At 37.0% G+C, this 25257-nt stretch overlaps 1 protein-coding gene across 1 annotated transcript in view; it reads left to right on the top strand.

The window, feature by feature from the left end:
• The first annotated feature begins 209 nt into the window (after nucleotides 1-209).
• ARNTL (aryl hydrocarbon receptor nuclear translocator like) overlaps nucleotides 210-25257 on the top strand; it is a 46660-nt gene continuing 21612 nt past the window's right edge. The window contains exons 1-10 of the mRNA XM_044681553.1: nucleotides 210-240; nucleotides 1636-1783; nucleotides 2341-2361; nucleotides 2649-2729; nucleotides 3783-3821; nucleotides 4106-4147; nucleotides 6054-6211; nucleotides 11773-11852; nucleotides 21955-22047; nucleotides 24741-24858. Of these exons, the coding sequence (XP_044537488.1) occupies nucleotides 1644-1783; nucleotides 2341-2361; nucleotides 2649-2729; nucleotides 3783-3821; nucleotides 4106-4147; nucleotides 6054-6211; nucleotides 11773-11852; nucleotides 21955-22047; nucleotides 24741-24858 (772 nt within the window). The 5' untranslated portion in view covers nucleotides 210-240; nucleotides 1636-1643. The remainder of the gene's footprint in view (nucleotides 241-1635; nucleotides 1784-2340; nucleotides 2362-2648; nucleotides 2730-3782; nucleotides 3822-4105; nucleotides 4148-6053; nucleotides 6212-11772; nucleotides 11853-21954; nucleotides 22048-24740; nucleotides 24859-25257) is intronic.

Here is a 25257-nt window from a genome sequence, read left to right on the forward strand (position 1 = left end):
ATTTGCTACTTTTTTGGTTTTTATGGCCAAATGAACGATTAACAGGTGTCCAGCCTACTTGTGATGAGCCTTTTAGTACATGAGCTAGGCTGGCCCATGGACACTTGGTATAATGTGTTTCTAGAATCATACTGGAAGCCATGACTACATGGCAAGAACCTGCCAGTGCTTGCAGTCCTCTGGAAGTTTTCAAGAACCTAGGAGCCATACCAGACGAGTCATCAGGATATGTATTTTCAAGTAATTTCTCTGCTCTCATTCATTCAGAGTTTGTTTTCATTTTTTTAAAAACTTCATTCTCTTCTTTTCCCTTGGTTTATTTCATTATTATCATTATTATTATTATCATTATTATTATTATTTAATCTCCTTTTATCCTATACTTCACTGCCTTTTACCTTTCTTTTTCCTACTACTTTTCATGGTCTGAGTTTCATCCTAAACTTTGAGCTCTACACAATTGTTCTGTACTTTCGGTATCATTCACTGATCTCCATTTTAATGGGAATGGGGGTGTGTGAAATCTCTTCTGTCAGTACATTTTGTTGTGCAGCTGTGTTTAGGAAGAGCTTTAATGAATCTTATGGTTCTTAAAATGTGTTTAGTTAGAATAGATACAATTTTTGAAACTTCTTTGTTTCATGTTCTCTTTCCTTCTTTCCTTTCTTTTCTTTTCCTCTTTGTTTTATCAGAAGGGAAGGGAAGATTAGTTTTGAATTTTCTGTACATTTTGTTTGCTTTCCATATTCCACAGTTTAGTTCATTTCAACAAATATTCATGTCATGGATAAAAAAGAATAGGCCAAATCATATAACGTGATAATGTAGTCTTTTCCCCTGCAAAGCCTGGACCAACATCACTTCTTATGTAATGTAATGAAATGGAGCCCACCTGTCCAGTGTTATTCTTACTAAACAATCACAGATATAAGTCCTGAATTTCTTACCTTTTTTTATTACTTCTTTCGGTTACACAACAAAGACAGTAGCATTGTATCTTAAGAGACCCCCAGTACAGTATACATAAGACCTAGGAAGAGAAGAAAGGCAGTGAGTAGAACTCTGCTAGTCATTAATTAGCATATTAATCCTCTTAGCATATGAATATAGCTTATTACATTGTTACATTAAAAGGTACGATGACCCTAACCTAAGAGCATGTGAGAGAAAACTAAGCTACAAAAAATCTTTGGTGTCATAGAGCAGCAGGAAGTACCAGATAGGGAGGACAGGTCTCAGATAAATCAGATGCTTGATAGGTTCTCTAGGTTTTGCCTAAATAACATACTGGTGTAATGGAAAGATTTAGAGCTCAGGGACTTAGATTCTAGACTTGACTCCGTTTTTATTACCTATTTGACCTTGAGCTAATCACTTCTTTCTGGGTCCCATTTCTTTACTGTAAAATGAGAGGATTGGACTGGATAAACTCTTAAAAGTTTCTTCCAGATCCAACATTCTATAATTCCACTAAATGATTTGACAGATTTCTAGCAGAGGATTCTGCTATGGGCTTTGTTTGGTGGTGAGATATTGCCAGATTTGGGATATTGGTGGGTGTTTTGGGTTTCCTTACCCCCTTTTGAATGTGATGTTTTAATGCCTGAACCTACCTCTTTTTCTCAACAATTCCAGAATATTCAATGGCTGATCAGAGAATGGACATTTCTTCTACAATTAGTGATTTTATGTCACCAGGTCCCACTGACCTCATCTCCAGCTCCCTTAGTGCTACTGGAATGGATTGTAATCGAAAAAGGAAGGGCAGTTCAACTGATTATCAGTAAGGATATAGGGTTTTCTTTCTTTTATTTAAATTCTCTTTAAAAATGGACAAATGTAAAATCTAGGTATTAACCTTTTGTGTATTCTTGAAAGTATGACCCTAGTCACTATAAAGGAAATAAAAAAATCACTCCTTCTGTTGATTATTTTATTTTGTCTTCTCCCTTCTCCTACATAAGTTGAAAGAAGAGACTTAAATGCTCTGTTCTACAATTTGATAAGATTCTTCATTCTCCTTCTGTAGAGGTCAGGACCAAGTTAGGTCCTCAGTAGATATTTGTTGAATTAAATGAATAAATACGTCTGTGTATTTTGCCTCTGGGAATTCCAAAAGACATTTCACTAATTGTCCCCTTTACTGAAGACAGATTTCTATTCTACTTTCACCTTTTATAGCCATGTCTAAAATCACACAAAAGGAAATGTGGTCATTTTATTGTCTTGAGAGCAATATTAGAACACTTGAATATAGGGCTCAGATCATTGTCCATTGTATTTGAAGATGTAAATTTGCTTATATTTGTTATAATGAATAATGTTTCTGTTTCTTTTCAGACTTGATGGCTTTTCTTTTGAGTAAGTAAATTTTCACATTTAAATTTTCATATTTCTATCATATTTATGTAAATAAATTTTTTTTTATTTATTTTATTTATATGTTATGTAAATAAAAATTATGTAAAAACCTAAAGAAATAGAGTGAAAAGGCATTTATCATTTGTGGACAAATCAGAGTAGAATATCTTTGAAATGTTAAGGTTTTAATATCTTAAAATTTCACTAAGACTTTTGTGACAGCTTCTATTTGTTTTATTTTCAAAGAGTCAAATGTCAAAGAGTCAAAATAGTTTGATTTTTTTAAGGGAAGAAGAAAATCCAGAGATTAGTACGTTCTCTAAAGAAAATGGTATTTCTTGTGAAGAATTATGGGTAGAATTAAGGAGGTTAGAGTTTTTTTGGAGATGCTTTAGTCAATCTGCATTTACTAAATCCCAGATAATACCAAGGGGAGGAATGGAAGAGTGAGTGTGAAGTCAGCACCTGTGAGATGGTGTTACTGTCATCCCTTCTATAGAAAGGATTGGGAATGCTTTGACTGAAACCCTTCTCTTTTTATATTGTTGACGTGTTCCAAATTTTAGACTTACCAGATTGGTCTATAATTGTCTTGATGTATGTACATTTTTGCCCTTTTCTTGAGAAGTTTCTCAAATAAGAAGAAGATGCCCAGAAGAAACTCATTTCTTTGTTTAGTCCTACCTTGGGAGCAGAATGTTGTTATTCTGATGAGCATTTCGAACCACTGGGTGGGTGGTTTTCAGTTTTTTCCACTGACCTTTAGAGTTCAGTGAGAGACATCCACAAGAATTCCCTGAGAGGAAAGTAGAATCCCAGCAAACATTGGCTCAGTTATAATGCCTCTTAAAGGAGTAAGGTTCCAGAACACACACATTGCCAGTGCTAAAAACTTGAAAACCTAATCGAATGCACTCAATAAAAATTTCAATTAGAAGAAAATAAAACATGTTACAGTTTTTCTGGTGTTCATGCTCAGGTCTTTTTCCAATACTGGTAAGATTTTTTTTTGGACCCAGGATGGGACTTTACAAATAGACACTCATTTATCCAGAATGATTAGGGACTAGGGTGTGTTCTTATTATTTTGGTATTCTGCTTGACTGAATGGTACCCTGTATGTCATACTGACTTTAAAAGGAGAATATAATAAGATCCTTTATACTTTATGCTAGTATTTTACTAAAAACCTAAGTGTAATTTTTCTTTGATCTGGAAAGCATTCGGGTTATTGAATTACATTCGAGTTTCTCTGTTTCATCACTTAGGAATATCCTTAGGTCAGTATTCTCAGGGTTAATCGTGGTATATTATATGATTAATCTGACTGTTTGGATTCTGGATAAATGGGAGCTTTCCATATTATAAAGAAACTTTCATGAATGCTTTACTGAATTTGAATATTTTTGTTTTGTTTTCAGAGAAAGTATGGATACAGACAAAGATGACCAGCATGGAAGGTACATTAAACATTTATTAATGTGCATTTCAGGAGATTTGCTGCTGTTGTTATTGTATGTTTGGTTAGTTTGCATATAACACAGAACAATTACTCCCTTTCTCCCAAAATTATGAAAGAGATGGTAATGACCCTTCTCTTAGTCACAGTATCACATCATGGCATTGCCCAGGGAACAAAGGTCTAAAGGTAAATAAAGACAGTAGAAGTTGAGAAAAGAAATGGGAAAGAAAACAACTGACTTACACTAACCTTCTTTCTGATTGTGGGGTTTTTCTCTTTTAGATTGGAATATCCAGACCAGCAAGGCAGAATCAGAAATGCCAGGTAAATACCCACATTCATTGCATACTTTATTTAAGATGACTCATCCTGTTGGATACCAAAGAAAAGGTATCATTCCATCCATCCATTAGGGAAAAGGGAGGAGGAAGGAGTTGAACTGTAAACTGCTGGGCCTTGTGCTAGGCTCTTCTCTCTCCAGGTTAGGTTGGCCCCATTCTCATCTCTTTTAGCAGGTTGGAGGCTCAGGGGACTATGGAGGCAACAAAGGATGTCCCAGAGCTGAAAATATCCCTGCAGCTTTAGCAGATTATTGATCGATAGAGGGGATTTTAACTTAAAGGGCCAGGAGGCATCCTTAGGCACTTGAGCTCTCTTCCGTGCTGGGCCAGAGCAAAGCCTTTATTGAACAGGTCAGTGTTCCAGCCCAGATTTGGGACGATGCTTTGCTGTTGTAATGAGGCCAAGTGGTGTATCTCTCACCCACATGCACTGTTCAAAGCTGGCTACAGATGTTTCCTGAAGTCAGTTAGCTCTGTCCTGCTCATTGTTTTTAATAAGGTATCTTTTTTTTTTTCTATTTCTTCATGCCATAAATACAGACACTTAGGTTGTGTCCTAGCAAACAGGATGTGAAGCTGTGAAATTTGTTTGAACTGTGTCACCAGGGATTTTCCTTACATTGTATAAGTGACCGAACTGGTGCTTCTAGTCCCTACCAAATGGATCTTCTGTATAGATCAGCAGAGTACATTTTGATTCTGGTTCTGTTTGCTCTCCACATACAGACCCAGCCTTAGTCTCTGTTTGAGAACAGTTATAGAAGGATGGTGATCACCTCTCAGGGAGATAGTGTCTGCTAGCAAAGGAGATATGACCTGGAAAGGTAATATTAGTGTTTATGGTATTATGGCTTAGGAAAAAGTTTCTTCCGTGGCACTGAGTGATTGGCATGTAGGTCATCCCCAAGGATAGTGACTTTTAAAAAATAAAGCCCTAGGTCAGATATATAATCCATTTGCATTCTGCAGGGTAAGGTTGGGGGTGGGGGGCATAGGAGTTGATGAAAGGATGTAAGGGTTATTAAACAGTGACTCATTGAATGAATCATTGACAGACTATTTTTTAACTAGAAAGATACCTGAAATATACTTCCTAAAGAAAAACCTTGAGATCTTTTTTAAAACTCAGAGGGTGCTTAACTGTGGAACATATCCCCAACTAATAACCTCTGTAAGGGTGGGAATGCTTTTCTTTCTTTCTTTTTTTTTGAAGAAGGACAGAAAGTAAGAAAATTTTTAAAAGGCAGAAAATATTCATATTACTATATTCCTTTGATTCTAGGCCATACCACTAAAATGAGATCTCTTTGGAAGGAAAATATAGTACAATGTTCTGGATCAGTGTATATGAAAAGGAATAAAATTGTCTAGGAAGTGAGAGCTTCATTTATCTTTCTTAAGTTTTTTTCTCCTTAATAATGAAATGCCAAATAAATATTCATCATAGTCAACAGTTTTACGATTTTGCTTTGAGGGGAATAGGAAAAGATCCTATGGCACAAAAAGTATGATTATGAACTAAACATCAGATTTTATAAGAGACAAATTTAGCGGGAGAAAGTATAGGTTACCTGTGTACTAAGTAAGGTAAACATAAAAGAGATCATTGTTGTAATGTTCCAGCTAATTCTAGGACTAAGTAAAAGAAGATAATTACAGTATAGTTAAAGTTTTACAAAGTAGTAGTGAGCCAAAAAATGATATGTAGTAAAGCATTTTGCAAACCTTAAGTGTTATATAAATGTTAAACTATTACTATTATAATCAGACCTCCAGTTTTAAACATTCTAATTCTAAATATGACATGTCAAATGAATATTTAAAGGAGATAACCTTTCTATTTTGGGCCACTTTGTTCTGTGAATAATCATTTTTATGTTCTTGCTTAGGGAAGCTCACAGTCAAATTGAAAAAAGGCGCCGAGACAAAATGAACAGTTTTATTGATGAGCTGGCTTCTTTGGTACCAACATGTAATGCAATGTCCAGAAAGTTGGATAAACTCACTGTATTAAGGATGGCTGTTCAACATATGAAAACATTAAGAGGTGAGACTTTTATCTCAAAGAACTTCTATTTTTTTGGTTATCTTTTGTTCCCTAAAGAGTATCTTTTCCCATGCTTATCTGGAATGTTCCAAAGTGCCTAAGCAAGTAATATTGATCACAAATTTTCATCCTTTAAAAATTTCATTACCATTTTTTAATGAATGGAATACTAAATGATCAGTTTCTGCAACTATATATTAAGAACACAATACAGCATAATGGAAAGAATGCTGTTCTTAAAGTCAAAAGACCTAGGATCAGGTCCAACCCAATATCTAAATCTAAGTTGTGAAAACAACACTGGAATTTTATTTAGAAGACCTGGGCTCAAGACCCCCCACCACCACCACCACCACTTTTGTAGGTATATGACTTAGCAATTTGCTTTGGCACCTCTGAGCCTCACTTATTTTTCATCTGCAAAAAATGGAGATAATAATACTTGTCGAGTTTTTGTCCAGAACAAATGAGAAGAACTTTGTGACTGTTCATCTGTAAACTCTAAATATCACCTGATTTTATTTAGCTATATAACACTTGTAATTTTGACAAATGCATATGAAAAAAAGGAATCCATATTTCATGTATACAGGTTATTAACTCATCTTCTAGCATGTGCACAGCCATAACATGGAGCTATAGTACACCAAAATGAAACGTATGTGTTATGTTGTTATTAATTCATAAAAGTACTACTTCAGTATTTCATCATTTCCTGGAGGTAACCTAGGTTTTTTGAAGGCTATGTCAGCTTGGCTAGTTTGGAGTAGGATAAATTTGAGTTGTGTATGGCAAAAGACTGTGCTAGTTCTCTGACATCAACCTTTATCACAAGAGGCTGATTACCAGGTGATAGATTTTGTTCCTGTTTGTTTTGGAGGTGTGATTTGGCCAAAAAGAACCAGAAAATAGAAAAAAAGGTATAAAGCCATCTTTGTAACTTCACAGCCCTCTTCATCTTTTTCATTGTGGCCATCAGAAAGCATTTAACAATCAGATTTTTAAGACTGTCTGAAAACAGTAATTTTACTGCTAGTATTTGTAATGTATGATCATCCAACAAACAGTAAATTTATCTACAGTTAAAGGAAAGGAACTACGATAAAGGCAAATAAAAACTTGGAAGAGTTGGTTTCATTTCATTGCCTTTGGGTACACATGGCACCCTTGGTTATCTCATCTTATGATGCTCATGAGAAGATTAAGCAAATAGACTACCATGAAGATATTTGCAGTGTATTCCGCAACAACCATTGCAGAAGATGAAGAAATAGAAATACTGTTGAGATCTCTTTATCATTTCTGATAATCTGATAATGACTGTTTAGTTGATAAGGAAATAAGGATGGGACAAGGGAGTTGTCTTTTACCTCATGCTTCCAGCTCTGGCTCCAGGAGCATGGAGTTTATTATATATATTTCAAGACTCATTTCACACAAAAGAACCCCCCTGAAACTTTGCAGATGTGCAGAAGTTACAAATTATGTCACATCAAAACACAAAACATTGGCTTCAGAATAGACCAAGGCCAAGGCTGAATCTTAACTGGTTCTTATCAAAAAGCCAAGTTGGGAGTATTTTTCTCAGGGTTGAATTGCCCCTTGCTAAAGTTTTGGCCTTGGCTGTAGCTGCATTCCTGGGCAAAGGGGAACTTTAAATTCAGGTTTGCTAGGAACTTAAAGCTTTTCAATAAGGTCACAATACTTTGCAACAAGAAATCACAAGGATCACAAAAGGGGTCAAAAGAGGAGTCTCAGATTTTTATCTATTCTCTTATTGGCTTCCCACATAATACCATGAAGATTTGATAATAGTTTTCAAGTCAACATATACCCTGGTACATTTTAACATAAGTGTAGGCATAGGAAAGAGCAAGAAATATGTTGGAAAACATGATTAAGACTTAATAAAAGTTCTATAATCTTATAGGCTCCAGAGATAATGATAAACAATATGTTGTGAATACATTCAAGTAAGACTGTTTGAATTTGGTGAACACCTAACAACATTATAAAACCTTAAATTTTATCTGGAAAGAGAAAAATGCGTTATTATAGATTTAGCAGTTATTCCAGAATCTACTATCTACAGTCAGATATACTGGAGAGAGGGGGAAAAAAAGCAAGTAAACCACCAGATTAAAGAAATAATGAAAATGAGAGGAGGCAATATTAGGTGCCATTAGAGCAGCTCAGACCTGACCAGTATGAAAAAGGTGGTAAGTCCCAAAAAATGCAAATTGGACAAAGGGGAAATCATTGGCTTTGACATCTTTTTTGTCTTAGAATGATTTAGATGAAGCAAATAGTCACCATATTATAAAAGCTTGAGAGTACCTCCAAAATTTTAGCTCTTTATTAAGAATTTACATATAGAATATTACAGTATATTAGGAACCTTATTGCCCTACAAAGCAGGAAAAACACAGTCAACTAGCATTTATTAAGTGTTTATTCTGTGCCAGGCATAGTGCTAAGCACTAAGGATGCAAAAGCTGGGGGGGCGGGGGAGGAGGTGAGGGAGAGTCCCTGCTCTCAAGGAGTTCACAGTCTAATAGGGCACTTGAGAAAACAAATATGCCAAGAGATCCAGCTAAATCAGGATCCCAAGATGATTTAGAGCTGATATAAGAAGGAAAACAATAGAGTAATGGAAAATGAAGCAGAGTTGCTGGCATTTCTGATATGATGTTTTAATGTGACAGTGGTGGAACAACCACTTCAGATTCTACCACCCATTACACCATGTAAGGAAAGGGTGATGGCGTCTACAAAGTCAAGAAGAGTGCCTTAGTTTGACATACGTGCATATGTGGTAGTCTGTGCAAGAGGCTACAGAGAGAAGACATGGATTGATTTTCAAGATATACCCAAGTGAGCAAGATGCTAGAAGAATGGAAGATTATAGATGGTGCTTTTACAAGAAACGGATGCCCAAGAAGTTGCAATTAGGAACTTGTATCTAGATGGTTCATTTTTTATGAGAATAGTCTCAGAACATATAAAGGATCTTTGTTGAATACAGGAGATGAAAACACACAGGCCTTCAAAAATCTTTTTTTTTTTTTATTTAGCACATCTTTATAGTCACACAACTGAGAAACTTATATCTTACTGTGTCTGTTAGTTTAATAAAAAAAACATTTGACTTGATAGAACAAGATGCTGTTTTTATAGTTCTGAAGGTATAGCTCACATATATGTTTAAATAATTTTACAATCCAACAGATGCAGCTTTGAAATGACTTTGTTCAGTGACTAAGTAATAATTTCCAGTTAAATATAAAACAGAGATACATGTTTGTCTTTGATATTTTCTGGTGTCAGGATCTGCCCAAATGGTCCATATGCAAGAATTCCCTATTAATAAGCAGTGAAGTTCTCCAAATCCACATTCATAGAAGACTTGATACCAATTACATATAGCTTTGGAATATTACAGGCCTTTACAGTGAAATAATATAATTAATTTAAAGACATTGGTTCAGTATCCACACAGGATAAACAAAGTGGATAAAGAGTATATTGCGTATTATAATTGCAATGGGATAGATATTTCATTCCATGTATGTGCCCATTTAACTTTTTTCTTTAACTACTCTTCAAATATCAGAGGAACTGTATTCATATACATACTGATAAAGTGAGTACTCATATTGATAAGATCACAGATCCATAATCTAAGCTTGTTATTATTAACAATGTTAATTGTATTCCCTCTGTGTGTGTGTATACACAGTTAAGGCAATGTATGCAATAAGAGACACAGCTGACACTCTATCCTGCATATATGTCCATATGAATTGTTCCACAAATACATTATAAAAATCAGAAATGTGATATACACAGTGACAGATAAGGGAGTTTCAGTTTTTAGGAGAAAATTAGTTATGATTCTGATGAAGACTGAGTTTTCTTCTCATGGTACCTATTGCATTTTATTTGATCAGGAGTAGGCACTGATATTATCTTCTAGGATTTTCCCATAAAATGCCTCTCTTTGTAAGGGGAATCATAGGTTTTTTTCTTTTCTTTTTAACTAATTATGAGAAGGATGAGGAAACAGAGGCAAAGTATAAAATGACCTAATCCAAACCGAAAGAGAAATCTCTCCTACAATATTTGAGGATAGAAGTCTTCCTTAATCCTACATTTTCCCTTAATTAGTCTTCAAATAAAGGAGTAAATTGGGAGACAGATACAGTTGTGTAGACATATGGTTGCAAAGATAGATATTTTAAAACTCACAAACACATGGGATTTTAAAGTAAGGATGGACCACAGAAATCTAGTCCAGCCTTCTCATAAATTGAGGTATGCAAGGAATCATAAAAATCATCCAATCTGACCCCATTTTGTGAGAAAACCGAATCCCAAAGAGGTTAAAGTAACATATAGACTGAATTTTCCAAGGTGACACACTAGTTAGTGGTAGAAGTGGGATTGAAATCCCTGTCACTTGACTTCTAGTCCAACATTGTTTTTAGACCACCAAATGGCTGCTCAGCATCTATTAGAAACTTGGATCTAAATTATTTCCTTTTTTTGCTAGTAGTTGAAAAGGAACTAATATATTTTACTTCTACTTTGATGTTGATGTTTTAAATTCGATAGAAGATTGTGTAATGGGGGAAAAGATGTAGGAGGAATTTTTAGAAATTTATGCTCAACAAATGAAAAGGAAAAGAATGGAAAGCCTAAAGTTATGTTGCAAAGCAGAGGTGTAGATCAATACACTGTTCTTCATTAATTGATATGCAAGCCTTCCATCAAATTATACATATTGCCTTCCTTTCCATAATTCATGTTGGTTCAATCACATTTTTCCTTTTCAGTTTTTATACCATTAACCAGGCAGCAATTCCGGGTCATCTAATAAAACATGGTGATAATAGCTTGCTTTTTTTTTTCTTTCTTTTTTATAAACTACTGACATTTCTCCTGAAAGAGTTTAGCGTTGACCATGTCTGAAAACAGAGGTCCTAGCTTTTCTTTACTCAGGCACTTGATGACTTGTTCCATTTACCAGAAAGTTGCCCCTACATTGCCTGCTACTTTCTCTTCATTTAACCCCTATAAAGAAGAACCACCTCTAAAAAGTTTCAGGCAGTGTCCCCTATTCAAGGCCATAACTGATATATCTTACAGGAAAAGTCAGTGATTTACTGAAGAACTATTTGCTTGGTTTGCAAAAATAAACAAAACCCAAACCAAATTTAATTTCAACCAGCCTGCTTCTAGAATCAATTGAATGACAAAGAAGGAAAGTTCTAACTTCCCTTAATTATGTCTCATTTTTCATTTTAATGAGAGAAGCACTTTTTCCTCCTTCCCCCCAAGATCCCAGAGCACAGCAGTATTCACTGTTAAATGAATTATCTGTTATTTTCCAAGACCAAATTCGACCCTATTAGGGTAGAAGAGTAATGCTTACAATTTCAGTTCCCTTTTTGGGCACAGCCTTTTCCCGAAAGTTTGAATAGGAATCTTTTTAAGCTAGATATTAGTACAGTTTCTGTATTTTTTTAAGAATATGAACTTTTTTTTTCCTTCCTTCTAAGGTGCCACCAACCCATATACAGAAGCAAACTACAAACCTACTTTTCTGTCAGATGATGAGCTAAAACATCTCATTCTCAGGGTATGTTGGGATTACTTCTCACCTCCTCCCCCCAAATCAATGAATTATTCACCCTTATAAACTTCTGAAACATGACTGTATATAGACTTGGTCTTCAGGAGCACATAATGAATGGATTAAGTATTGAATTATTAATCAAGCTTCTTTTCATGGCCTTCAACATCATCCTGGTATTCCTGTCCTAAAACCTTTTTTAATTAAAAATTATTGTTACTAGTCATAAGACGCTAGATTTTTAGAGCTGGAACTAGTCATTGACAAGTCATCTGTGTGTGATTTTCCCAAATAGGGACAAGAAATTTTCAGGTTTTTTTTGTTTTAATCACTCAACATTTGTATCTCTTTTAAATGTTGAATTTTGATTAAGTCATAAAGTAATGATAGTGAAGCAAAATTTTTACAAGTTTGTAGTCATTGATCATTATTAACAGGTAGAGATCAGTGGAAAAGGAGAATTCTGGAGATATTGATAAATATCTCTTTTTATACTTCTTATCTAACAGTAAAAACAAATGTAACAAGGTTTCTCTTCAGTGACAATATTTTTACAATTCACTTTTTGGCATAGTCATTATACTTCAGAAAAACTGTACCATTTCTGGATAAGAAGAATATATAGCCTGGGAGTGAAAAAGAGGAGAAAGAATTAGATTTTTAAAAAATAGATTTATACAAACAAATTGAAGTAGTCAGTTATTTCTCAGAACAACCAAAACTTTACCCCATAGGAGGGTTAACCCCACAGAACTTAGCCAGCTTCCATAGGGCACAGTTTGAACTAGAGCACACCTTAAGTTGACTTCTTCTGTATCCTGAAGAGTTCTCTCAAATAGCATATTCCCTACATGATCCAGCCTTACTAGCCCCTGCTCTTTTGTCTCTATGAATCTCTACCCAGAGCCCCTCCTCTGCCAGCCCACTGATAGGCCACATTTACTGGTGCTTGTCCTGCTCTTTGCTCTGCTCTTCCTACCCAGCTCCCTCCCATGGGGCCCTCAAAGACCCACGTGTTGTTGTGGTAGATAAACAAAGTTCCCCTATGTGACACCAGCAGGCCATTCAGTGGAGTGTAGCCTTTGCTTACTCAAGGACAGTCCTACCTGTGTGTGTGTGTGTAGCTATAAAAGTCCCAATAAAGAGCTCAAAATTTTGCTGTTCAGTTATACTGTTACACAATGGGTGTCTTCTGGGTGCACCCTCTCCTGATGAGTAGACCTCCAAAGCTCGAGACTCACAAGTCTGGGACTGTGAGCTCCCCAAAGGCAAGGACGATGCCATATTTATCATTGCCTCCCTTCGTGTCAAGTACTGACTCACACACAGTAGATACTTACATGGTTGCATGAATCAGGAAATGAATGGGTAAGTGTACAACCATTTATCATCAGCTTCTCTCCACCAGAAACCTAACCTGCACAATAGTCATTACTATATTGCCCCAGCCCCAGCCCCGCAGACACAAGCACACAGGCGTTCTCCTTTCCCAGTCTGGAAGAAAACATGAACTTCTACAAGGAAGCAAAACCTACTCCCTCTGACAGGAGTACAGGCAGGATTCTGTATCTGACACATTCGTAGGGCAGTGCTTTTAGAATTCCTAGTAAAAACCCTTTTCCCTCTGTAAAGTAGGAGTTCCTTACTGGTACTTTTATGAGAACAGCTGCACAGGATTGTTACCAGATGGATGGAAGGGGGCCTCCATTGTTTTGGCTACCTCTGAAGAGGGAACCATTTGTTTACCTGCCAATAGCATGTGGGCCTTTTTGACCCTAAACTTTGATTCCCCTTGCTCAGGCAGGGACAGATTTTCAGGACCATAGACAGTGTTTGGTTGCTTTCTAGCTTTCTAACTACCAGTGTACAGTCATTTCCTTGTCTTTAGAATTTCTTCAGCACCTTAATCTGACTTTACAATTACTGCTTACCCATAGCCTTACAGTGTTCATTATACAATTAGATACTACCAGAGCTGGATGAGGAGCCTAGAGTCTTTCCTTTTCCATGTGAAGAACTGAGGTCTAGGCAGGAGAAATAACTTTCCCAAGGTCACACAGAACTTTCAAAGAGCAAAACTAAGATTAGAGCTCAACATCTCTACATTAGTCTAGGGTTCTTTCCATTATGCCATAATTTCACATGCATAATTTCATCTGCATTATAGACCCTTCTTGAATAAATACTACTTCTATATTCCTCACTGAAGTAGTGTCAAACTCAGAAACAGACCCCTGTGGGCTGCATATTGACTTAGAAAACCACAAATTAACATTATCTGTGTTCTATTTTTATTTACACCTCTGCCTTACAATGTCTTATACATAATTGAACACACAGTGGTAGACAGTCAACAAATACGTTTTGATTGAGTAATTTTGAACTAAAAATTAAACACCTGAATACTAGCAATGAAAAGCTAATTTACTATCTAGCCTTCTGGATGTATAAACCAATTAGATATTGGTTAAAGTGCTAGTCCAAATATAGGCTGTACTTTATGCCCAAATCTGTCTTGTATAAATTCTAAATGCAGCCTTTGATCAGTGTTATGTTTCAGTATATGCATATGTATTTTCTTTTCAGGGCTCATTTTATGGGTACAGCCAATATTTGGACCAAAATAGAATACTGGAATATTGAATGTTGAAATAATTTTTATTCTTCCTTAAAAATGCATAAAAATAGAAGTCACAGAGTTTGAGTTTAATGTCAGTTCATTGAACCAAAATGCAAAATGCCAGTGATCCATGTTTGGGGCAAACAACTAGAGAAGACTTAAAATATTAAAATTATGTGATCCACATTTTATGCATTTTAAGAAATGGAAGAAAAATACTCTAAAATGAAAAAATGCTAAGTCTTAAGAATTTGTAAAAATCAGATGAGTATTTGAATATTTAGTGCTATTAAAGAGTCATACTTACGTGCATGAATTTTAAGTTGCTGACCTTTATGAAACATATTAGTATATATAGAGTTGGGTCTGGTTAGTCAGCTAGCATCTCTTGAGTACCTTCTAGGGAAGAAAATAAGCATTTGTTAAGTGCCTACTATGAGGGAGGCATTGTAAGCAAATAGTGCTATCCTCACAACAACCCTGTGAGGTAGGTACTATTATGACCCCATTTTTATATAATTTAGGAAACTGAGGCAAACAGAGATTAAGGAACTTGCTCAGGGTCACATAGCTTCTAAGTGTCTCCAGTTATATTTGACTCCAGTTTTCCTAAGTCTAGACTCACTGCTCCTCCTAGCTGCCAAACACTTGAAAAAGATTTTGTTACACAGATATTTTCATCCTAAATGGGACTTGTCCTATTTATATAATCATTATCCTTTAGTTCCAGTAATGTATTACTGGTTAATAAAGAACTCGATGAAGTTCCATTGTGATCATCTGTTTGGGATTAGGGGACATAGGAAATGTTTTGTTGTGGTAGAATTTTGTTCAAAACAATACAATACTTGAATTTATATTCCCAGATCACACGATATGAAAAGGGAACATGGAAAGTAACCAAGTCTCTTTTGGGTGAATTAGCCACTGGGGCAGGGAGAGATGAGGAACAAGCATTTATTAAGCACCCACTCTGTGCCAGGCACTGAAGCACCTTACAAATGTTACCTCATTTGGTCCTCCCAACAATCCTATGAAGTAGGTGCTGATATTATCCCCATTTTTAAGTTGAGAAAATGAAGTAGACAGAGGCCAAGTGACTTGCCCAGGGTCACACAGCTAGTCAGTCTGAGGTCAGATTTGACTCCAGGCAGCCCTCTGTGCACGGTGATGTCCCCTGGCATGCTGCTGTGGGGGAGAATGCTTTAGCATGAGAAAGGAGGGAAATGCCCCCATTGGCTTCTGCCACACTTGTCCCCCTTACCTCAAAATGACTGAGTCGTGTGCACTTTGGGGTGATGCTGCTTTGGAATCCTAGAGAATGTGTCTTGTCCTTTCTCGTGGTGAGTTTGGGCACACAAAGTAGAAGAAGCCTTAAGTCAGTCAGTTATTTCTCTAACCCTGCCATGGGCCAGGCGCTATGCTGAACAATGAGGGGTGCAAGCAAGAAAAGGAAACCGTTCTGCCTTCAGGCAACTTCCCTCCTAACTGGGGAGATGACACAGACCTGCACAGAGCACAGACACAGTCAAAGGGGGGGAAGTCCTTTGTGGGGGGGGGGGGGAGGCTCCAGCAGCAGAGGGAGCCGAGACCAGCTCTACCAGCTCCTCAGCTCCTTTTCTTAAGCCTTCATGTGGCTGAGACAGGAGTCGGTTCATCATTCCAGGCTCTACAAAGACTGTCAGGAGAGGACAGCTGCAGGGTTTGGAAGTAGGGTGTGTGTCCGTGTGTGTGTGTGTGTGTGTGTGTGTGTGTGTGTGTGTGGTGTTTTATATGGAATCAATATTTGAGAAATGTCTGTTACGTTTAATTCTGTAGCCTTCTTTTTGATGACAGCTTAGTATAGGGGACAAAATGCTGAATTTGGAGTCAGGAGAGAAGTGGGTACGAATATTGCCCTCTAACGTTAGTGGGGCATCCACGGGCAAGTGACCAAGTCTCTTTGGGCTTCACTTTCCTCATTTGTACAATGAAGATAATATCTGTAGCACTTATTTCGGAGAGAGTCATGAGGATCGACTGAATTGTATATGCACATGTATGTATATATGTACATGTACATATACTACATATGCACACAAGTATATATACATATAGGTGTACTTAAATATACTTTGCAAATCTTAAAGATTTTGTCTTTTCTCCACTTTTTGTGTCTTCTAGTGCTTAGCACTAGTGCCTGGCACAAAGAAGATACTTAATAAAAGTTGATTAATTGATCTCTTGGCTCCATCCTATACACTGCTACTTAAAGTAATTTGACTTCAGCGCAGATCTAATCATGCGATTCCCAACTCCAATGGCTTCCTGGTGCCACTAAGACAGAATACAGCCTTCTCTGTTTAGCATCCACAGCCTACATGGCCTGTCCTTAACCTCTCTTTCCATCCTCATTGACCATTGCTCCCCTTGCAGCATTTTCCAAACTAGCTAAACTTGTCCATGCCTTTGCCTTGGCGCTCTCGCATGCCCAGAATGCTCTGTCTCCTTACCTCTGCCTCAGTCCCTCTCTTCCTTTAAGATGCATCTCAAGCACCATCTTCACGAAGCCTTTCCTGCTCCCCTCAAGTGTTAGTGCCCTTTGAATTTAACAACTTCCTATATATGGTATGTATTTCTTATATTTACCTTGTATGTAATACAAATATTCTTGTCATCTCCCATATTAGAATGTAGATTTCTTGCCAGTCAGGATTGTTTCATTTTTGTACTCCGATCCTAGGTGCTCAGCGTGTAGTAAGTGATTAATAGATACGTGTTGACTGATTGTTTGAATGGAAATAGGTCCTGGAAATTTACCAACCATCTTACCCCTAGGCATCAGGAAATTTTTTTTGATCCTTGGATGCAGAGCTCAACTAGACTGTTAACCTGCAATTGAGCCTTATAGTCAACTGAAACCCCAAGGCCTTTTTCACTTGAACTACTTTCAAGTTGAGCCTCTCTCATCCTGTAGCCACACAGTATTTTGTTTTGTTTTGTTTTTAAACCCTTGTACTTCGGTGTATTGTCTCATAGGTGGAAGATTGGTAAGGGTGGGCAATGGGGATCAAGTGACTTGCCCAGGGTCACACAGCTGGGAAGTGGCTGAGGCCGGGTTTGAACCTAGGACCTCCTGTCTCTAGGCCTGACTCTCACTCCACTGAGCTACCCAGCTGCCCGACACAGTGTTTTTAAACATATAAGTACATTATTTTTCATGTACACCTTAGCAGTGACTGATTTCGACCCAATGATTCTAGCCTATTGAAAAGCATTTGGAGTCTTTGTTCTGTCATCCTACCATCTACCCCTGCTATCTGCTAGTTTGGTTGGGCCAATCCATAGCCAAGTGAAATTCCAATAAAACCTCCATCTCAGTGGCATTGACTCATTTCTCACTTTGTATGTAATTGCTTACTCTACTACGCATAGCTGTACATGGTAGTCCACATTTTCCATCAAAATATTAGCTCTCCTTTTACCAAAATACATTTTTATTATATTTATCATGTTGCCCCATGCAACTTTCTAAGTCTGACCAATACTGACCAGTTAGTTTGTATCCGTGTAGATAGAAGGGGTTCCCACACTGATAGAATTGCAGGTCCTTAATATACTCTCATATCTACCAAGTATTACAAGCAAGACCACATGAATTCATAAAAAGAAATTGGTAGCATGCCATCCTTTTTGCTTATCTAAAGATTGTTTATCTAGTTATTCTTTGAAGATTTTGGAAAAATTAACCCATAAAGTATTCTTGAACATGTAATTCTTGGATGACTTGACATTTCTTTCTCTGAAACTGGTCAAAGTTATTCTTTGTCATGTCCTTTTAAGAAAATTTATATTTTTTGCAAACAGTCTTCTTTTTTCATTAAAGTTCTCAGATTTCTTAGCATATAGCTTGCATGTAATATATTCCCTGCTGGCTTTTTAAACTTCATTTGTTGTTCTTATGTTTTCTTCTCTTATATTTGCAATTTTGGACATTTGTATTTTCTTTCCCCGCTTTTTAAAATTTGTTAGTAGTTTGTCAGTTTTATTGGTGGTGTTTTTAAAATCCAGCTCTCAAATTAATTCATTGAATTAACATAATTCAATAAGAGTTTTTTCATTTCCTAATTCATTTGCTTTTGTCTCTTTCTCCACTTCCCTTTGTACAATTACTACTTGGTTCTTTTTCAGATTTCCTTAGAAACTGATTTAGTTTCATGTCTATTTTTTTCTCATTAATTATGCTGTATGTCAGTTTTGATAAGTACTGCATCAGGGTTGTCATTTAAATAGAACTATTCAGGCTTAAAACTACTAAGACTTTTGGGACACCCTATATTATATTACAATTTTTCTAATTTCTCCTCCAATCTCATAATTGTATCATTGTTTCCATGTAACTTAAATTTTTTTTACGTGACTCAGCAAGCATTTATCGTGTCTGCTGTGTGCTAGGCCTGGCAGTATTAAACAGAAATGAAATAGCCCCTGCCTCCAAGAATCTCATTTAGGAGGTAGAGAGAGCAATAGGCATACAGATAAACAAAAATAAAGTTATCTGACCAGAGAAATGTAGACAATTTGGGGAGTGAGGGATGACCACATATAGCAGTTGAGCTAAGTCTTAAATGAAGTTGAAAATTAGAGCTACCTAGGCTGGGGGGATAGCTTCCTTCATGAAATATTCATTTATTAGGCACATCCTGTGCACCAGACATAGCCTAAGTGCCAGGTTATTATCATTTATTTCTAGGTTTATTGTGTTATGATTTGAAAACACAGAAATGAGATCAGAACCTACGTCTTAATGACTCCAAAGCTAGCTCTGATGGTAGGTATCACTTGGAATTTTTGCTATATCTCTATTGTTATTTCCCCCTTTTTGAGTGGCTATTTATTGTCAGATAAAAAAGCAGACCATTTAAAAATATACTTAGTCACAATTTTTCACTTTTTCCCTAATTATAAAATGTCTCTCAAATTCTAACTTCTTTGTATTTTTAAAAAACTTGTATGCTTTGCTTTGTAGTCTTAATCACAGATAATGACAGGCTTCTAAGTACTATAACAGACATATGGGAGAAGGAGGGAGAATTTAGCTAAATCAGCCCCTAACATCAAAGAGTTTATAGATTAATATAAGATTAGGGAGAAGGTACCAAATCGTTTTTGTTTTAAGAGAGGGTTTGTTTGGAAGTGAGGCAGGAATGGCAGGGCTATATGTAGCAAAATTTCTGTGGTATAACTATATATCAGTAAAACCTGAATCCCTGATTCATTTTTTTTTCATTTATGTTAAGCAGATAAAGAGAGAACAAGAATCTTCTTTAATTTCTTTGATGTGCTTTGTTATCCAGCTTATTTGTCTTTTCATATTTCTTCCAGTCCTAATTTAGTGTAGACCTTATTAGTTTCATTCTTTAAAACAATTTTAATATTTTTTGACTTGTTCATTATCCATTGTGTTAGTTTTGTTCTTTCTCTTCAATTCTGTGGATTTCATTGTTGTTTAATGTATTACGAGGCAGAGGACCCATGTAATCAGCATGATATGTGGAAAAGTCACAGGACTTAAGGTCCAGAGGCCTTGGTTCAAGCCCTGATTACTAGGCTTACCAACTGTGTGCTCAGAAAAATGAGAAAGTTGGACTAATTGAACTTTCAAGTTCCTTTAAGTTCTCACAGCCCATGAATCTGAAGAATCCATTTTTACTCTATGATTTTTTTAGAAGTCCTAAGGGTAATTCTATAATCACCTCAGACAGTTTGTCTGAGTAATTTTATTACTTTATCTGAACCTGGCAAACTCAGTGAGTATGACTACCTGTGAACTTACCATCTCTGCATCTTATCTTGAAATTAGAGTCCTTGTTAAAACATGTTTTATTCCATCCTTCCCAGTCCAAGATTATTCTCTAGTAGAGAAAACAGAAGAGAAATTAAAGTCAGGTAGTTCTGCTCTCTCTGTTGTCTGATGTCTACCTCTACCCTTCTTTGATTCTCCTCTTTTCTCTAATATAGCAATGCCAGCTGAGCAAAAACACTGGCAGGCCCCACCAGACTAGAAAGATCTCAAGGACAGGCCCAGCTAAAGACTAGGTATGGATTTCTTTTTACCTGAAGACCAGGCTGGTTTGGAGAGGCTAATCACAAGGTTGGCCAGAGGGTGATGAATTCTTTGACTAACCCATGAAAATCCTTTATTCAAGGGGTGAAAAAGTCTTTGTTAGTGAAAAGAACCAGCCACCCTAGGGGAATCCTAGATTCTTGAAGTATCCAAGAGTCTACTTTGAGTAGAGTGAGAACATTCAGTAGATTCCTGGTCAGTTAAAATCCCCTCACAGTAGTATGATCCCACTGTGCCAATGTCATCGCTTTCTCCTTTGGCTGAGAAGGCCTTTAATTTACCTCCACCATAACTTGACTTCTTTTTCACTTTCCATCAATCCAACCAAACCCACATGTTCTCTCCACATGCTTCCTATTCAAGTATCTCCTCCCATGCATATGTTCTTAATGTGCAATATTACTCTCCTGCCCCTTTCGCTACTCCAGCTCCTTGTAGGAGGCATATGAGTTGATAACCATAAGTTAGACAGAAGTCATATCCTTTCAGATGTGTCTCTGTAATACCAAGAAAGTCAGTTTTACTGCAGTGCTTTAAGATTTTGCTTATTATCCACACCATGCATTTATAGGTTAATATCTGAGGCTACAATTTTTTTTAAAAATAAGTATCCTTGAGTATTGTCTCCAGAGATCAGTATACTTGTCTCATTACATCTCCCCTTGACGTGCCTGCTACTCTATCATCTTATCTGGAGTGCTGAATATATAGAAGCAGTTTTAAACTCTCAGTCAAGGCAGGATCTATACCCCACCCTTTCAGCCCCTAAAATGTAGTTGTTTGCATACTACCTTGAATCAATGGAATTCATTTCTTTTGCATGTTTAGTCAGAATCATTGAATGAAAGAACTGAAGGGGAATTGCTACTCAGTGGGTAGACAGAGGCCCAGCTCTCCTTTTCCTACCTTAGATGGAAGTGGGCATAGTAGTCAGTCAGGTGCAGGATTACTTATTCATGGCACAGAGTTCATGGAACTTGGTGGAGAAAGCACAGCCTCTACAGGCTTTGATCCAGTGGGAGATGACCTTGATTATGTATCTTCCTGATTTGTAATAGGGTTCGTTGTCATTGTTTCAAACTTAGACATGAAGGTTTTAATAGGTGTGCGTGCGTGCGTGCGTGCGTGCGTGTGACAGAAAGAGAGAGCCAGAGAATGTGTATATTTGCCTTGGAAAAGGGAGAGTGCCAGAAAAGCCTTATTTCATGCATAAAGAGTTTAAGCTTATAGATTTTTTAGTTCCTGTTCTCATGCATGTATAATTTCAATGGATATATTTGTTTTGGGGTCTCTTATGAAATGAGTCCTTGATTCCATTTCAAAATTATCAAGAATCTTATTTTGTGAATGTGCTAATTTGATGATCCATTTTTCCTAATTAGGCAGCAGATGGATTTCTCTTTGTCGTCGGATGTGACAGAGGAAAGATACTATTTGTTTCAGAATCCGTCTTTAAAATCCTCAACTATAGCCAGGTATTGTTCATATTCTTGTTGATGATGGGCAAACTTTCTAGTCTTCATAAATGTGGTGAGATACCCTACAATGTTTAGCTCTTTGCCACAATAATTGTAGTATACAAGCTACATACATAATGCTTTGACTTCTTACTGATATCTTTCCTCTGCAAATTACAGCGTCTCTAAGGGTAAGTTAATTAAGCCTGGGGTTCTGTGAAAGTGTATTTTTCCAAGGGAATGTGTGATTCTTCTTATTAAGGAATCATTTTCTTTTATACTACTATAAAATAAACATACCACAATTCTATGTTAATGATAAGGAAGCATAAAGGTGGTGGGGGGGGGAAGTACTGAATATGAAAATCACAGGACACATATAAACATGTATGAACAGCATGATATAAATGAATGAATGGGGAATAGAGCATAGGATACTGAGAGGTGTAGCCTTGGATCTGCTAATTACTACTTGTGTGACCTTGGGGAAATCGTTTAATCCATGGAAGTGCCTTCACATGCTATATATAGCATAGTAGCTCCACAATAGTTCTGAGATGAGTAGAGTTTAGTATATTACAGTTCTTTGTGGTGGTGGTTGTGTCATTTTTCAGTTGTACCTGACTCTTTGTGAGCCCATTTGGGGTTTTCTTGGCAAAGATGCTGGAGTGGTTCACCTTGTTCTTCTCCAGCTTATTTTATAGATGAGTAAACTGAGGCAAACAGAGTTAAGTGACTTGCTCAGGGTCACATAGCTAGGGTCTGAGGCTGGATTTGAACTCAGGAAGATGCATCTAACTGATTTAGAGCCCAGTGTTCTATCCACTGCTCCACCTATTGGCCCCTAACAATTCTAACCACAACAGTACCTTAAGGAGAAAGATGTGGAGAGATCACATAACTTCCCTAATGTCACATATGTAGTGAATGCTGAAGCTAGGTCTAGGGAGGAAATGACAGAAATGAAAAGGAAGTATGTGCCTCACAGGGCGCTCCAGGAGAGCTCTTCTCCAGCTCTTCACCTTGACACGAAGGTGATCTTGAACTTTGGAACCCATACCAGCAAATTTTGAGGTTTGGCAAGTACTACCAGGCTGGAAGATTCAAGTACAGGCTCAGTGATGAACCGTGTGTGTCTGTTGAGAAAAGACTAGTTTACATAAGCTCAGAAAATCAACTGAAGACTTTTTAATTTGGGGGGAGGTGGGACAAGAACTCCTCATGAATGGGTTGTGATCTGCATTGCTAGAAGAAATACCTATGCCAGTGAAGTCATGGGTCTTTGGAAGTAATAAGAAGGAATTTGGAATAAATTACATTACTCTGCCTCAGAGTAATATTGTAAGGGTACTATCATCCCATTCAGGATTTTTATGATTTATTTTTTGATTCTTTTATTTTAAGTATCATATAATAGCTGTTCACGTCATTCTCCTAATTCAGAAGCCTTCTGTGAGTCCCTGTTGCCTCTATGATAAAAATGCAAATTCATCAACCTGGTGTTTAAGAACCTCCACCATCTGGTTCCCACCTGCCTTTCTAGCTTCCCTTCACATCCTTGTCTTACGTAGGCGCTGCATTCCAAGCCCAGCTGCACTCCCAGCTAGGCCTTGAACTGGATATTCCATCTCCCTCCAGAGCTTTGCCTTTCAAAATTCTTAACCATGACAATGACTTGCAGTGGTATGGCTCTTTAACTTTGCAAAGAGTTTTCCTTATAAAAAACTTGGCAAGATAATAATTATTATTATTGTCATCCCCATTTTCAGATGGAGAAACTGAAGCTTTTGGGAGATGAAGTGATTTGTCTTTCATTAGTAAATACTGGAACACTTCCAATCCCGGTCTCCTTCCAAATATAACCCTCCGTCGTCCACTATGTCACACTACCTATCCTCAGTGAAGTTTTCCATGATCTCCTTACTAGTGATTACTCCCTTAATTTAATAAGATATTCATTTACCTTTGTAGATGGTGCATCTCTTAGTAGAATGGAGATTTCTTGAGGGCAGGGACAGTTTTGGTTTTGTCTTTATCTCTTCAGTGCCTAGAGCAGTGCTTTGTATATAGTGAGTGCTCAATAAATGTTTGTTGAATCGAATATAATGGTTTCTAACTGGAAAGCACAGGGCATTTACTCCTTATAACAACCCTGGGAGATTATGAGGTACAAATATCATTTCCATTTAATGGATGAGAAAACTGCAGTTTAGAGCAAGTGGGTGATTTTTTTCCCCAAGTCACCCTGCTCATAAGTGGTGGAGCCAAATCCATGTCTGCATTTTTTCCCCACAGTATTTTATTGGCTTGATACAAAGAGATACTATCGATTCTGAGTAGATGCATAACTGGAAAGTTCTGAAAGTTCTCATGTTTGGGGGCAGCTGGGCGGCTCAGTGGATTGAGAGCCAGACCTAGAGACAGGAGGTCCTAGGTTCAAATCTGGCCTCAGACACTTCCCAGCTGTGTGACCCTGGGCAAGTCACTTGACCCTCATATTGCCCACCCTTACCACTCTTCTGCCTTGGAGCCAATATACAGTATTGACTCCAAGATGGAAGGTAAGGGTTTAAAAATTAAAAAAAAAAAAAAAAAGAACTCATGTTTAAACTATAAGACATAATGTACAGACTTAGTAGCATTTATGTGATGATTTCTATTCAAGGTGCTATTTATATTTAACATCAGATTTTAATATGTCATATCTACAGAATGATCTAATTGGTCAGAGTTTATTTGACTACCTACATCCTAAAGATATTGCCAAAGTTAAGGAACAACTGTCTTCTTCAGATACTGCTCCAAGAGAAAGATTAATAGATGCAAAAAGTGAGTAATACTATTTTTGTTATTTTATTCTGTGCTTTCAGCAGTCTGTGTTTTCATTGGAGTGGGTAGTTCTCCATTGGAGTAGGTTGCAATCTCTTTATGCCTTAGTAGAAGGATGAGTTGGTGTTATAAGTATTATCGTTCCCATTTTATGAGTAGATGGTATAAGTATTATCGTTCCCATTTTATAGACTAGGAAATGGGTAGTCAGAGAGTTTGAATGGCTAACTCAGGATCACACAGCTAGGAGGTGCTGGTACCGAGACAAGGCTGAGCCCAGGCTTTGGATTCAAAAGGGCCTCAAATAATGATTCATTCACTTCCATAGCAGAGAATAAAAAAGGCATATTCTTCCTAGAATTCCTCCATTTCCTTTAAACAAAGTCAGTATTTACCTGG

Source organism: Gracilinanus agilis, chromosome 6 (assembly GCF_016433145.1).
Source record: "Gracilinanus agilis isolate LMUSP501 chromosome 6, AgileGrace, whole genome shotgun sequence".
NCBI classification, from domain to species: Eukaryota; Metazoa; Chordata; class Mammalia; order Didelphimorphia; family Didelphidae; genus Gracilinanus; species Gracilinanus agilis.